The 12,772-nt window shown below is 42.6% G+C and overlaps 2 protein-coding genes across 7 annotated transcripts in view; both read right to left on the reverse strand.

Moving 5' to 3' along the window:
* Positions 1–320: 320 nt before the first annotated feature.
* Positions 321–3,884, reverse strand: umps (uridine monophosphate synthetase). Its single transcript, XM_035773240.2, has 6 exons — positions 3,646–3,884; positions 3,232–3,385; positions 2,359–3,042; positions 1,901–2,076; positions 1,534–1,648; positions 321–1,183 (listed from the first exon to the last, which is right to left on the reverse strand). Exons 1-6 carry the CDS (start codon positions 3,793–3,795, stop codon positions 990–992), a joined length of 1,473 nt encoding a protein of 490 aa, XP_035629133.1. The 5' UTR covers positions 3,796–3,884; the 3' UTR covers positions 321–989.
* A 3,578-nt stretch (positions 3,885–7,462) lies between these two features.
* The window catches only part of LOC118385967 (kalirin-like), a 304,704-nt gene continuing 299,394 nt past the window's right edge, over positions 7,463–12,772 (reverse strand). For 3 of the 6 annotated variants that reach the window (XM_052521955.1, XM_052521954.1, XM_052521952.1), the window contains 5 exons: positions 12,539–12,703; positions 12,127–12,205; positions 11,784–11,984; positions 11,118–11,256; positions 7,463–10,871 (listed from right to left, as the gene is read on the reverse strand). In XM_052521955.1, coding sequence (XP_052377915.1) covers positions 10,326–10,871; positions 11,118–11,256; positions 11,784–11,984; positions 12,127–12,205; positions 12,539–12,703 — 1,130 coding nt within the window. In that variant the 3' untranslated portion in view covers positions 7,463–10,325. The remainder of the gene's footprint in view (positions 10,872–11,117; positions 11,257–11,783; positions 11,985–12,126; positions 12,206–12,538; positions 12,704–12,772) is intronic. The other 3 variants (XM_052521953.1, XM_052521956.1, XM_052521957.1) reach the window with 3 other exon arrangements.

Consider the following 12,772-nt stretch of genomic DNA (forward strand, 5'->3'; position numbering starts at 1 on the left):
TTGAAGGTAGGAGAAAACCCACCTGCCTGCCCCCCTGCTCTGTTCCCCATCATGTCATTTACACATATTTTCATATCATGTGGCTTGCAAATTAGTTCCTTACCTCGTCATCAGAGCTTGCCTGTCGAAAAGACTGGCGTTTTATGTAGACTTGATTTCACAAAGTAAAAAGTAGATGCAGATGCTTCCACACCTGCATTGCTTGCCGTTTGGGGGTTTTAGGCTGGGTTTCTGTACAGCACTTTGTGACATCGGCTGGTTTAAAAAGGGCTTCATAAATAAGTTTGATTGATTGAGATACCATATAAAATGAAACAAGCTCAGCATATTCACGGTTTATTAGTGGCTAGGGTATACAGCAAACCCTACACCTGGATGGCACATCACAAATAATCAGAGGGACAAAGACTTCACTGGTTCACCAATACATTGTTGTCAACACAAGTCAATTGATTGTTGCAATGTCAATGAATTAATACACAATGCCAAGGTTTGTTTTGTAAAATTATACTTTTGACAGCCTTCCATCTGTATCTGTTCATCTGTAGAAAACACCCCTGATAAAATGTTTATAGACTTCAAAGAACACTGATAATTACAGCAAATGTATTTATTTAATTCATTTCACAATTCCATATGACTGGTCAACACAAATCATTTAAAAAATGGCAAATTAGATTATATAAAAATAACACTATGGGAAAAAAAACTGAAACATATCCCTGTCGCCAAAGGTTAAAATAGCATTGTAGCAGTTCAGTTGATTTAGCAAGTTTTGTAACTAGTTGTGGCTAAGAGAAAGGTCTCAGCAGCTGGTTGGAGGGAATAATCATGTTTCACATTAGCGATGTGGTGTCTGCTCTAGTCTTGTCAGCATCCAAATGGCACCCTATGCGCTACATAGTGCACTACTTTTGACCAAGGCCCATAGGGCTCTGGTCAAAAGTAGTGCAATATATATGGAATAAGGTGCCACTTAGGATGTAGCCCTAGTCTTTAGCGTCTCCTTGGCTAGATGTGTTGAGTCTCTTGGTGTATGCGTTCCAGCCTGCCTCTCTGTACTCTGCAGCAGCCTTCACCCTATCAGAGGCCCCCAGGATACCACGGCCCACGATGATGATGTCAGAGCCTCTTTTACAAATCACATCATCAGGACTGGAGTACTGCTGGCCCAGACCATCTCCTGGAACAGAAAGGATGAAGATTATGATCAATGAACAGTGTGGTGCTGAAGAAAACACCACCCTAGTTTGTTGCTGAAGAGGTAAAAAAACAAACAATGAAAACAAGGGCTGCATTCAAAATGGCACTCTATTCTCAACATAGTGCATTGCTTTTGCCCATAGGGCTCTAGTCAAAAGTAGTGCACTGTTGGTAATAGGGAGCCAATACAGACAACCAAGGTAAGTGACCCAGTCTTCATTTATTGGACACTAGCACCATCTAGTGGCAAGGAGAGCTTACAACAGGACATTTTGAAAATGACAGAACACTGGACAGGATGAAGTGGTTAACAGGTATACAGTGTGGTACCTCCTGACTGCATCTGCACCCCTGGAGTCATGTGTACAAACTCAGGCTTGTTGCTGATCTTGGCCCCAGAGATGAACCCAAAAACAAATTCAGAATGCTCCTCAGCCATTTTAACCTATGGAATGACAGAGACAAAAAAATCACATGACAGAGATTAAGGATTACATTAAGGAATCCAACTATTACTACAGTTAAGCTGTCCGATGCAAACACCCTTATTAAAACATACTAGAATGTAAAACCGGCTTTCACGGTGACCCTGCAAGATGACACTGTGTCCTGATTTGTAACACATTGCAGAGAGCTGTGGGAGGTTAGAGAGGGACAGAACATTCTGAGGAAATTCTTGCTGGAGCGCTTTGCTTACCACAGCCTGTGTGTAGTCCCCTGTTGCTAGGGAACCCTGGGAGCTCATCTGACCTATGAGGACACAGCCGCGGTCCAGCGGGCGGCCCACCGCACTGAGCCCCTTCACCACCCCAGGGCCTGGTACCGCATGGGCATTAACGATGTGAGACCACGAGGAGATCTGGTAGAGCCCACCTGAGAAATAGAGGAAAACACACAACAGTCAGAAGACTTAGAAATAATAGCAACCAGATATGAATTAAGATTGAAAAGCATGTTTCAAAAGGTTAAGATGACAACTGCTGTACAACAATGCCCCTTATTTGCTGGAGTTGGACAATGTGTCTATTTGAACACGGGGCGCGTTAGTTTTGCATAGCCTGGGGCCCTGGGTGGGAAGAGTTTTCACATTTAAAGTGAAAACACCACCCACCGAGGGGCACACAGCAATGCAAAACGAGTGCGCCCACTAATCACCTTCATACTGTTGCTTGACCGTGTTCCCGATGTCGGCAAACTTGCGGTCCTCAAAGATGAGGAAGTTGTGTTTGAGGCCCAGGTCCCTGAGGGACTGGGTGAAGGCTGGGCTGAAGTCCTGAAGGATGTCCACGTGGGTCTTCAGCACACACATCTGAGGCCCCAGAGAGTCGGCCAGCTGCAGCAGCTCCTCGCAGCCCGTCATGTCCGCCGACACACATAGGTTGGTCTTCTTTTCTTCCATCAGTCTGAGGAGCTGGGCGGCCAGAGGGTGTGTATTCTGGAGCTGGGCCCTGTCTCCATAGCTCAGCTCCGCCGGCTTGCAGGGCTTTTTGGCTGCAAGCGAGCTGTTCTTCTCCTCCTCAGAGGGCTTGTAGGTGTTGTTCTCCTGGATGAACCTGCACACGCTCTGGGCCGTGAGCGAGTCGATGCGCTCTGCCTGAAACAGGGTGTTGAGGAGTTTGGAGATGGAGATGACGGAGTGGAGCGTGATGCCCCTCTTGGCCAGCATGGCCCTGCCGCCCTGCTCCCTGTCCATCAACACGATGGCATCCGTCACCCTTAAACCCTCCGCCTGGAGCACCAGAGCCGTCTCCATGACGCTGCTGCCGCTGGTCACTACATCCTCGATGATCAGACACGTGTCTCCAGGGTGAATAGTCCCCTCTATAATCTTCTTAGTTCCTAGGATAAAGAGATGGAACATATTGTGGCCATGATGGATGTCTAATATGAGAGATCTGGAATCTATTTAGACTGATGAAATGCTCTAACACTTGCTAGCTCCAACTGTAGACTGAACTGATGGGATGCTTAAAATAAAAAAAAAATACTCAAAGAGAACAATCAAATTTGACCATCATGAAATCGCACCATAGTCTTTGGCTTCTTTTCTTCGGATGAGCATGGGCAGCTCGTGATTGGAGCAGATGATTGTAGCCAAGGGCAGAGCAGTGTATGGGACTCCACACACAGAGCTGTATTTTAAGTCCTCATCTTTGGCGCGTTGATAAAGAAGACTTGACACCTAAAGGCAAACAAACCCATCAAAACACTTAAGTCAACTAACTCGTAACATACATTTTACAATTTGATTTGATTACCTCCGAACAGACATAGTTCAGCGTTTCTCAAACTCGGTCCTCGGGACCCCAAGGGATACACGTTTTGTTTTTTTGCCCTAGTAATCAAGCTTTGGTCATTTGAATCTGCTGTATAGTGCTAGAGCAAAAACCAAAACGTGCACCCCATTAGGGTCACCCCATGGAAAACACGTGTTTTACCAACCTGGTTCATGAGAGTTGGGTAAGAAACAATAACTCTGAGATCAAAATAAATCGGCGAGGTTATTCCACTCTTCAGCGTGAACGTTCCGAATTTCACTGCCTGAACATCATGCAACTTTAAGATTAAACTTTCAAGACAGACGTTTTCCATTTTCAATGTTTTAACTCCGCTTGTAAATCAGTAGGCTAGATAGCGGTCTCACTCGTCAAGCCGCATCTCGTCAGACACTTAAAAAAGTGTTTCCGGGTCACGGAATTTTCAAAATAAAGGTCCACAATTTAATATTATAAACGTGTCATTAACATGTATTTATTTAGTCATGATATATGCTTTTTTTCTGTCTAAACACGAACAATTATTAATATTTGTTCATATTTAAGTGACATGTCCATTACATTTCGGTCAAATAAATACCCCCAATGCAATACACTGTATATGAAATACATACTGGCTTATAGAAAGAAAACTATTCTAGGTGCTGAAGTAAAAGTGGGGTTGGGACTACTCACTAGGGTCTATAGAATCTATATATTGTTTTTATTTCATGGGGGACAGAGGTCTACATGCCAGTAACACTTTCTACTCCAACCCACTCCATTGGTCCCAATACAATATGTGCCTATAAATTACATATTGGCTTATAGAGAGAAAACTATTCTAGGTGCCGAAGTAGAAGAAGGGTTGGAATTTTCTCAGTAGGGTCTGTATAATCTAGATATGGTGTTATTTCATGGGGGACTATGTCTAAATACCCAAATATCCACCCACTCCCTGTTCACTCCAATGCAATACACTGTAGGCCTATAGGTGATTACTTACTTCCAAGACACAATGTAAACAATGATGGTCAGGCATACCTGTTAAAGACCTGGATTAACCTAATGATGATGAGCCAATTGCACATTTTACACATTTAATCAGCCCAAGGCCAGTGTGCACCTATGCCAAAAAATTGATCTTGGCCTGAAACGACTTAAAATGGAGCCACTGGACACTACCTACAAATACTGCACTGTACAGGAAAAACGATAGATTGTGTATCCATAAAACCAGGGTCCAGACTACTCACCAGAGGCCCTAGAATACAAAACAGCAATTCAAGCCTAGGATGAGGTACACCAAGGCCAGACCTGCAAGGCTTGGTAACCACATCTACTATGAGGCTACGCGGTCAGTAAACTCATGTTGAGTCTAAATCAACATGTAAAGTGTTTCATGTTTCCATGTTTCATGAGCTGAAATAAAGGATCCCAGAATTTTTCCATATTAACAAAAAGCTAATTTCTCTCAAATTGTATACACATAGTTGTTTACATCCCTGTTAGTGAGCATTTCTCCTTTGCCAAGATATTCCATCCACCCGACAGGTTTGGCATATCAAGAAGCTGATTAAACAGCATGATCATTACACAGGTGCACATTGTGCTGGGGACAATAGAAGGTCTAAAATGTGCAGTTTTGTCACACAACACAATGCCACAGATGGGTTTTCCAATCCTGTGGCGGTCCTCATGAGAGCCAGTTTCATCATAGCACTTGATGGTTTTTGCGACTGCACTTGAAGAAACTTTCAAAGTTCTTGACATTTTCCAGATTGACTGACCTTCATGTCTTAAAGTAATGATGATGGACTGTCATTTCTCTCTGCTTATTTGAGCTGATCTTGCCATAATATGGCCTTGGTCTTTTACCAAAAAGGGCTATCGTCTTTATACCACCCCTACCATGTCACAACACAACTGACTGGCTCAAACTCATTAAGAAGGAAATAAATTCCACAAGTTAACTTAACAAGGCACACCCGTTAATTGAGATGCATTCCAGGTGACTAGCTCATGAAGCTGGTTGAGAGAATGCCAAGCGTTTCCAAAGCTGTCATCAAGGAAAGGGGTGGCTATTTGAAGAATCTCAAACATAAAATACATTTAGATTTGTTTAACACTTTTTTTTGGTTACTAAATGATTCCATATGTGTTATTTCAGAGTTTTGATGTCTTCACTATTATTCTACAATGTAGAAAATAGTAAAAAATAAAGAAAAACCCTTGAATGAGTAGGTGTTCTAAAACGTTTGACAGGTAGTGTACATCACATTGGGGTTTAGATCAGGGCACAGTACCATTACTGCAACAACATTCGTTTTTAAATAATATTGTCAATGCTTTACATTGGAAAATGAATTGTACTGCCTTGTTTGTGGACTATTGTGGCCAGGTTAAATCTCAATTCCTTGAAGTGCATAAAGGGGTACCCCAGGGTTTGATTCTGGAGCCATTATTATTCACGCTGTATATAAATAACATTGGAAATACTGTGAAAAATGTGAAATCTTTATGCCGATGATACAGTATGGTATTCTGTTGCACCATCTGTAAACATAGCCTTTTCACATTAGCATTCGGGATTTCCAAGCACTTACAGTCACTCTTGGATCTTAAGTTGGTAGCTAATGCAAACAAAACAAAATGCATGCTATTTTCTAGGTTTTCCAGACTTAAGTAACCTTTAAGTTACTAGCCTGAACACAAATTGTTTTGTTGAGTTCCCTCCCTCTTTATAAATATCTTGGTGTCTGGCTAGATGGTCAATTGGAGATCAAAATTGTATTATTCTACAGAAATAGGGCATGTGTAGTCTGTTGATAATAGAAAGTTGTCCATGCCACTTATGTCTGTTTTAGATGCAGCTTCCACACTTAAACCTCTAGATGCTGTTTTCCATAGTGCCCGTAGATTCATTACTGCCGATTTAAATCTTATAACTCACCCTTGCATATTGTATCAAAAGGAGGGTTGGGCCTCTCTATTTGTAAGAAAGAAACACTCGTCAAGGTTAAAACAATAGAATACCGTAGAAGAGCACAAGATTGGACTGTGCTAGAGATTCCAAGGGTGGCTTCTGATTTAGGGAATGGCTGCTTTGGTTTTTATGCTCCACAGATGTGGAATGTGTTGCAGAGGAGGCTCAGGCTTCAATGCCTGTTGTCCTTTATGATGTGTGTGTTTTGTATTGTGCAGGGCTCATTTGGAAAAATGGACTTGGTCTCAATATGACACCCTGTAAAATAAAGGTCAGTAAATCAAATACAAGTCTCTATCTTTCCACATTGGATTCTGCAACATTTGCCCATTATTATACTTGACAAAAATATAAACCCAACATGTAACAATTTCACATTTTTTACTGAGTTACAGTTCATGTAAGGAAATCAGTCCATTCAAATATTCATTAGGCCCTAATCTATGGATTTCACATGACTGGGCAGGGGCACAGCCATGGGTGGGCCTGGGAGGGCATAGGACCACCCACTGGGGAGCCAGGCCCAGTCAATCAGAAGGAGTTTTTCCCCACAAAAGAGATTTTTAACAGACACAAATACTCCTCAGTATCATCAGCCGTCCGGGTGGTTGGTCTCAGACGATTCCGCAGGTGAAGAAGCTGGATGTGGAGGTCCTGGGCTGGCGTGGTCTGCGGTTGTGAGGCTGTTTGGACATACTGCCAAATTCTCAAAAACAATGTTGGAGGCAGCATATGGTAGACAAACTAACATTCAATTATCTAGCAACAGTTCTGGTGGACATTCCTGCTGTCAGCATTCCAATTGTACGCTCCCTCAAAAGTTTAGAAATCTGTGGCATTGTGTTGTGTGACAAAACTGCACATTTTAGTGGCCTTTTATTGTCCCCAGTACAAGGTGCACTTGTGTAATGATCATGCTGTTTAATTAGCTTTTTAATATGCCACACCTGTCACGTGGATGGATTATCTTGGCAACGGAGAAATGCTCACTAACAAGGACGTAAACAAATGTGTGCACAACATTTGAGAGAAATAAGCTTTTTGTGCGCATGGAACATTTCTGGGATCTTTTATTTCAGTTCATGAAACATGGGACCAACACTTTACATGTTTTGTTTTTGTTCAGTGATTTTCAAAATTCTTCAAGCTTGGTCAAATTGGTTGAATGATCATTGCTGTTTTAAAGTCATCATTGGCCTCATGGTCAAATCCCTGAGTGGTTTCCTTCCTCTCCGCAACTGAGTTAGGAAGGTCTGTAATCTTTGTAGTAACTGGGTGTATTGCTACACCATCCAACGTATAATTAATAACTTCACCGTGATATTCAATGTCTGTTTTGTTTTGTATTTGTACCCAAATACCAATAGGTGCCCTTTGTGAGGCATTAGAAAACCTCCCTTGCTCTTTGTGATTGAAATGCACTGTTCGACTGAGTGACCTTACAGACAATTGTATGTGGGGTACAGAGACGAGGTAGTCATTCAAAAACCATGTTAAACACTTAGTGCACACAGAGCCCATGCAACTTATGTGACTTGTTAAATTATTTAGGCTTGCTATTACAAAGGGGTTGAATTCTTATTGACTCAAGACATTTCTGCTTTAATTTTTAAAAATTAATTTCTAACATAATAATTCCACTTTGACGTGGAGGCTAGTGACACAAAATCTCAATTTAATCAATTTAAAATTCAGGCTGTAACAACAAAATGTGGGAAAAGTCAAGGGGTATGAATACTTTCAAAAGGCACTGTAATCTTAAGCATTTTACCACTTAGTTTTAGGTAGCAATAGTATCACATCTTGCTAACGTGAAGCAGAACTGATTCACCAATTTGCTCAGTAGTAGGTTTGAAGCACTGTAAAATGGAGCATACTACCAGCTTTGTATTTGGTTAGGCATGTACACATGGTTATAGTTTTATGGTTGTTTATGAGTTGCCATTAAATTGCCTTGCCTGTAGGTATGAGAAAAATGTCATCAGCATAACATTTAAATGTTTGATGACGAAGATTGATTTTTGTGAGAGAGTCTACTGTACTGTACAACCTACCTATAGGAAAGCTTAATGTGCTTCACAAATGGCACCCTATTCCTATATAGTGCACTGCTTGAACTAGTTCACTTTGTAGGGAATAGGGTGCCATTTGGGAATCACACTTGACGAATGAATGATAGGTCTCTGCGTGTTACAAAATGTTAGAAGCATCCTTTCATAATTTGAATAAATACATAACGATTTAAAATCAATCAAATTATAGCAGTTGTCATATTTAAATAAACAATACATCCAGAATTAAGTAATTAAGGTCTGGGTTTTCAAATCCTACACTATTGGGGCAATACTACATTAAGTGTTCAATCAGTGTTCTAGACCCTGAGTGCTAATTGCACAAGTAAACAATCATATTGAGTAAATGTCACAGGTGGGATCTGAACCCCAGTCTCTGAGTTCGGGAAACCAACACCTCAAAGGTCCAATGCAGCTGTTTAAAAAACATCTCAATTATCAAATCAATTCTGGGTAAAAATTAAGTGCCTTACTGTGAATGTTTTCAATTAAAATGATCAAAAAGAAACCCAAAATAGCTTCCTAGCAAAGAACAATTTCTCAAATAAGAACTTTGCTAGGACTGTCTGGGAGTGGTCTGAGTGGGGAGGGGAAAACTATAAACTAGCTGTTATTGGCTGAGAGGTTTGGAACTCTCTTATTGGTCTAATAAAGACATTCTCACCAGGTGGGACAAAATTCCATCCCAACAAAACAGGATTTCAGGTGGTCTTTTCAAACAGCTCTTACACTAAAAGGCCATTATCATTATTTTCACAGTATTATTCCAACCTCATAGTGTGGAAATATAGAAAGCAGGAAAGTCACGTTTTTGACTGCACTGGCCGTTTAACCATTAGACACAAATCCTCTTGGGTCGAGGGTGACACTGATTTTGAAGTCGCAGGGCAGTCCGACTCACCTCAACTACATGAGCGATGAGAGCTAATGTGAAGACTTCAGATTTGTTGTAAACAATTTGGGTCTAAGAAAGAGAAATATGCAACTCGTTGTTTGGTCACTGCCCTATTCGGATTGAAATTTGCAGCCTGTCCTTCCAGCTTTGACCATTCAAATCACAACTAAACCTGAGACCTATGAATGGGGAACCAACAAAATGCATTCAAAGTGAGCTTGGAGGTGACAGACGTGTACCAACAAACAAGAATGATGTACAAAAGGGATGTGAGAAGTTAATCGTGTTGGATTCTTTCATTCATATCTCAAACCGCACCGTTGGAAAAATAACCATTGTACTATATCTCCACACTAAAGGATCAACGCTGAATATTTCTTCACAGACAATAGCACTTCTACAAAGGCTGACCACATTCTACAATAAATTACATTCAACAGTTCTATTACCGTTCATAGATCTTTCTCTGATAGTTAGTTAATCATTTCCAAGGATAATATATTACAATTTTGGCATTTCCAATACATGGACACCATAAGAGTGTAGGGCTTCATACTACAGCTCTGAAACATCTCGATCAATCAAATGCCAATGTCTTGTCTTCTGGCATCTTGAACACAGTAATGATATTCACACAACATGTTTGTTGACAAGCTATTATCTAGTATCCATCTCTAGTATCCAGAGATGGAAAACCATGTTTCAATGGCGGAGTCCTGGGGTGTAATCATTAGTCCAAACAGTAGCAACGAAAACAAGTTTCTATTGGACAAATTCAGGTCGGTCCCTCCCCGTTTGGTTCAGTTTACTATCGGTTTGGTTCTGTTAAGTGCCTAGTGAATACACCCCCGAAGTACTACTAAGAGAGTGTTTTTTGTTTCACCTTTGTGTTAATTGGCTGTTCACGGGGGTAATTATAGGGTGTGTCCCATGCTGCTGGTCAACAGTCCCTTGATGTTGGTGACAGGGCGCACGTCGTGTAGTTGTCTCCGTCTGTCGATGAAGGATGCCAGACGGCCCGTGTCCAGTGGGGTCTTGGAGTAGTCTCCACTGTGGGCACTCACCCAGGGGTGCTGAAGACAGATGGTGGCAATGGGCCTCTTCCGGGGGTCCTGCTGCAGGGTAGAGCTTATGAAGTCCCTGGCCGCCTGGCTCACTCCCTGGAAGTAGTCCTCTGGGAAGCAGAAGTCCAGCTTGCAGATATTGACGCAAGTCTCCTCCAGGCTCTCGTCCAGGAAAGGCGAGACACCGCTCAGCATGACGTAGGCCAGGACCCCGGCGCTCCAAACATCAGTGCTCAGGGACACCGCTGTGCCCTGGATCAGCTCAGGAGCCGCAAACTCGGGGTTGCCCAGGAGAAGATGGACATAACGGTGCCGAGACACCTGGACCGCATCTCCAAAATCTATGAGCTTGATAGAAGGAACAGGCACGTGGAGATCCACCAGGAGGTTCTCAGGCTAGAGACACGATATGAATGCGTTTGTTAATGGGTTTGACCAAGATCAGGTGACATTTCACTGAAAGTTTCTCAGGTGCTTTTAGACCACAAAAGTTAACTAATTTCCATTCATTTGGGGCGTCGTGGGACGTGGTTTCATCTTGACAGGCTACTTTAGAGGTCTGAAAACATCTGTCAAACTAAAGTGTAACGTCACTTTAATATATGTTCTTAGCATTGGTACTGATGTGTGCTTTGTGTTCACCTTAAGGTCTAGATGGGCCACTCTGCAGGTGTGGAGGTGCTGCAAGGCCTCTAAGGTGTCCTTCACAAAGAAGGCCACCTTCTCCTCCATCAGCTCATCATGGGCCACCAGGTAGTCCAACAGCCTCCCGCCCTCCAGCCTGGGAGTAAAACGAGACAAAAATGTATACAGACCACACTATGGCACTAATGTGCGTCCCAAATGGCACCCTATTCCCTACATTGGTCAAAATCAGTGCACTGTGTAGGGAATAGGGTGCCATTTGGGACGCAAACAATGACTATGTTTATTTACACTAACAAAGCCAAGTGTAAACTATAATCCCTAACCTGGGTCCTATACTGGGTTCTCTTTTATGAATTTCATTCCATGAGCTTCACATGTTAGTGTTGGCAGTTGGCAACACAGCGAGAAGTTGGCTAAAAGCAAAAAGAGACTGAAACACCAGGCTGTACAATAATCTATCCCTCTTTCTCAATTAATCTTTTCTCGATTCCTCTCTCCTTGCCGCCTCCTCAATCGTATTGGAGGATAAGGTCCAAAGTCCCTGCACCCGGACCTTCTTCTCCAATGCATTTTGAGAAGGAGGTGAGCAGAGATGACGCAAGGAATCAAGGGAAATATGAATTGAGAAACAGCCCAAGTCCACAGCAGAAATGTCCTTACAGCTCGAAGACCAACATGAGGGAGGTGGGGGACTCGTAGGTGTCAGTCAGAGCCACCAGCTGAGGATGCTGGACGTGGCTCAAGATGTCTGCCTCGTGGTCCACCTGCTCCTTCTTTTGCATCTTCTTAGTGATGTACTTCACAGCCACCTCCTTCTTGCTGGCCTTGTTCAGACACTTTCTCACTACGGAGAATCGACCCCTGGAGAAGGGAGAGGAGTAGGAGGGTAGTTGTAACAGTAAAACATGTCATTGTTGTTATGAGAATTTTTATGAAAAATCCTAATAAAATACAAAAATTATTATGATAGGCTGCTTTAAAACAGCGGGGGGGTGTACTTTACCGTCCAATCTCACAAATTTCCGTGAAACTCGATTCAAAGTTGTCTTTCCACTGAATGCCCATTCCATCATATGTGGAAGCTTAGAATAGAGAGAAAACAAATGGAATATTTTATTAGTCAATATTTACATTGTCGCGACATTCGTACAGTAACGTTTCCTTCTTCAAGGACCTCTCGATCTGCCATGACTGGTTTTTGTGATGAGGATGAAATGCCAAGACAATGCTTCCAAAATGGCGCCCTATAGGGAATGGGGTGCCATTTAGTATGGATTCTAGGAGCAGGCACCTGGGCCCTGGTCAAAAGTAGTACACTATATAGGGAATAGGGTGCCATTTAGGACGTATCCATAGTCTAGGTATAGCTTAACTCCCTCCCTGCTTGTAGTGTGAAGGTGGAGGGTTTGACTCACTCCCGCTGGGCAGGGTCACCATGTTGGAGGGCTCGCTGGGTGGACTGACCCCCCAGGGGTTACTGGCACTGACCCGGAACTGGTAGTGCCCCCCAGGGATGAGATCTTCAATCTTAACACACACATCTACCGTAGAGACCACTGACTGCTGCCACAGTAGGGAGTCTGCAGGGAAGAGAATGAAGAGGTCAACAAGTTCTAGCTCAACGATTTCAGGTGACTGTCAGTAGCTTG

Source organism: Oncorhynchus keta, chromosome 7 (assembly GCF_023373465.1).
Source record: "Oncorhynchus keta strain PuntledgeMale-10-30-2019 chromosome 7, Oket_V2, whole genome shotgun sequence".
NCBI classification, from domain to species: domain Eukaryota; kingdom Metazoa; phylum Chordata; class Actinopteri; order Salmoniformes; family Salmonidae; genus Oncorhynchus; species Oncorhynchus keta.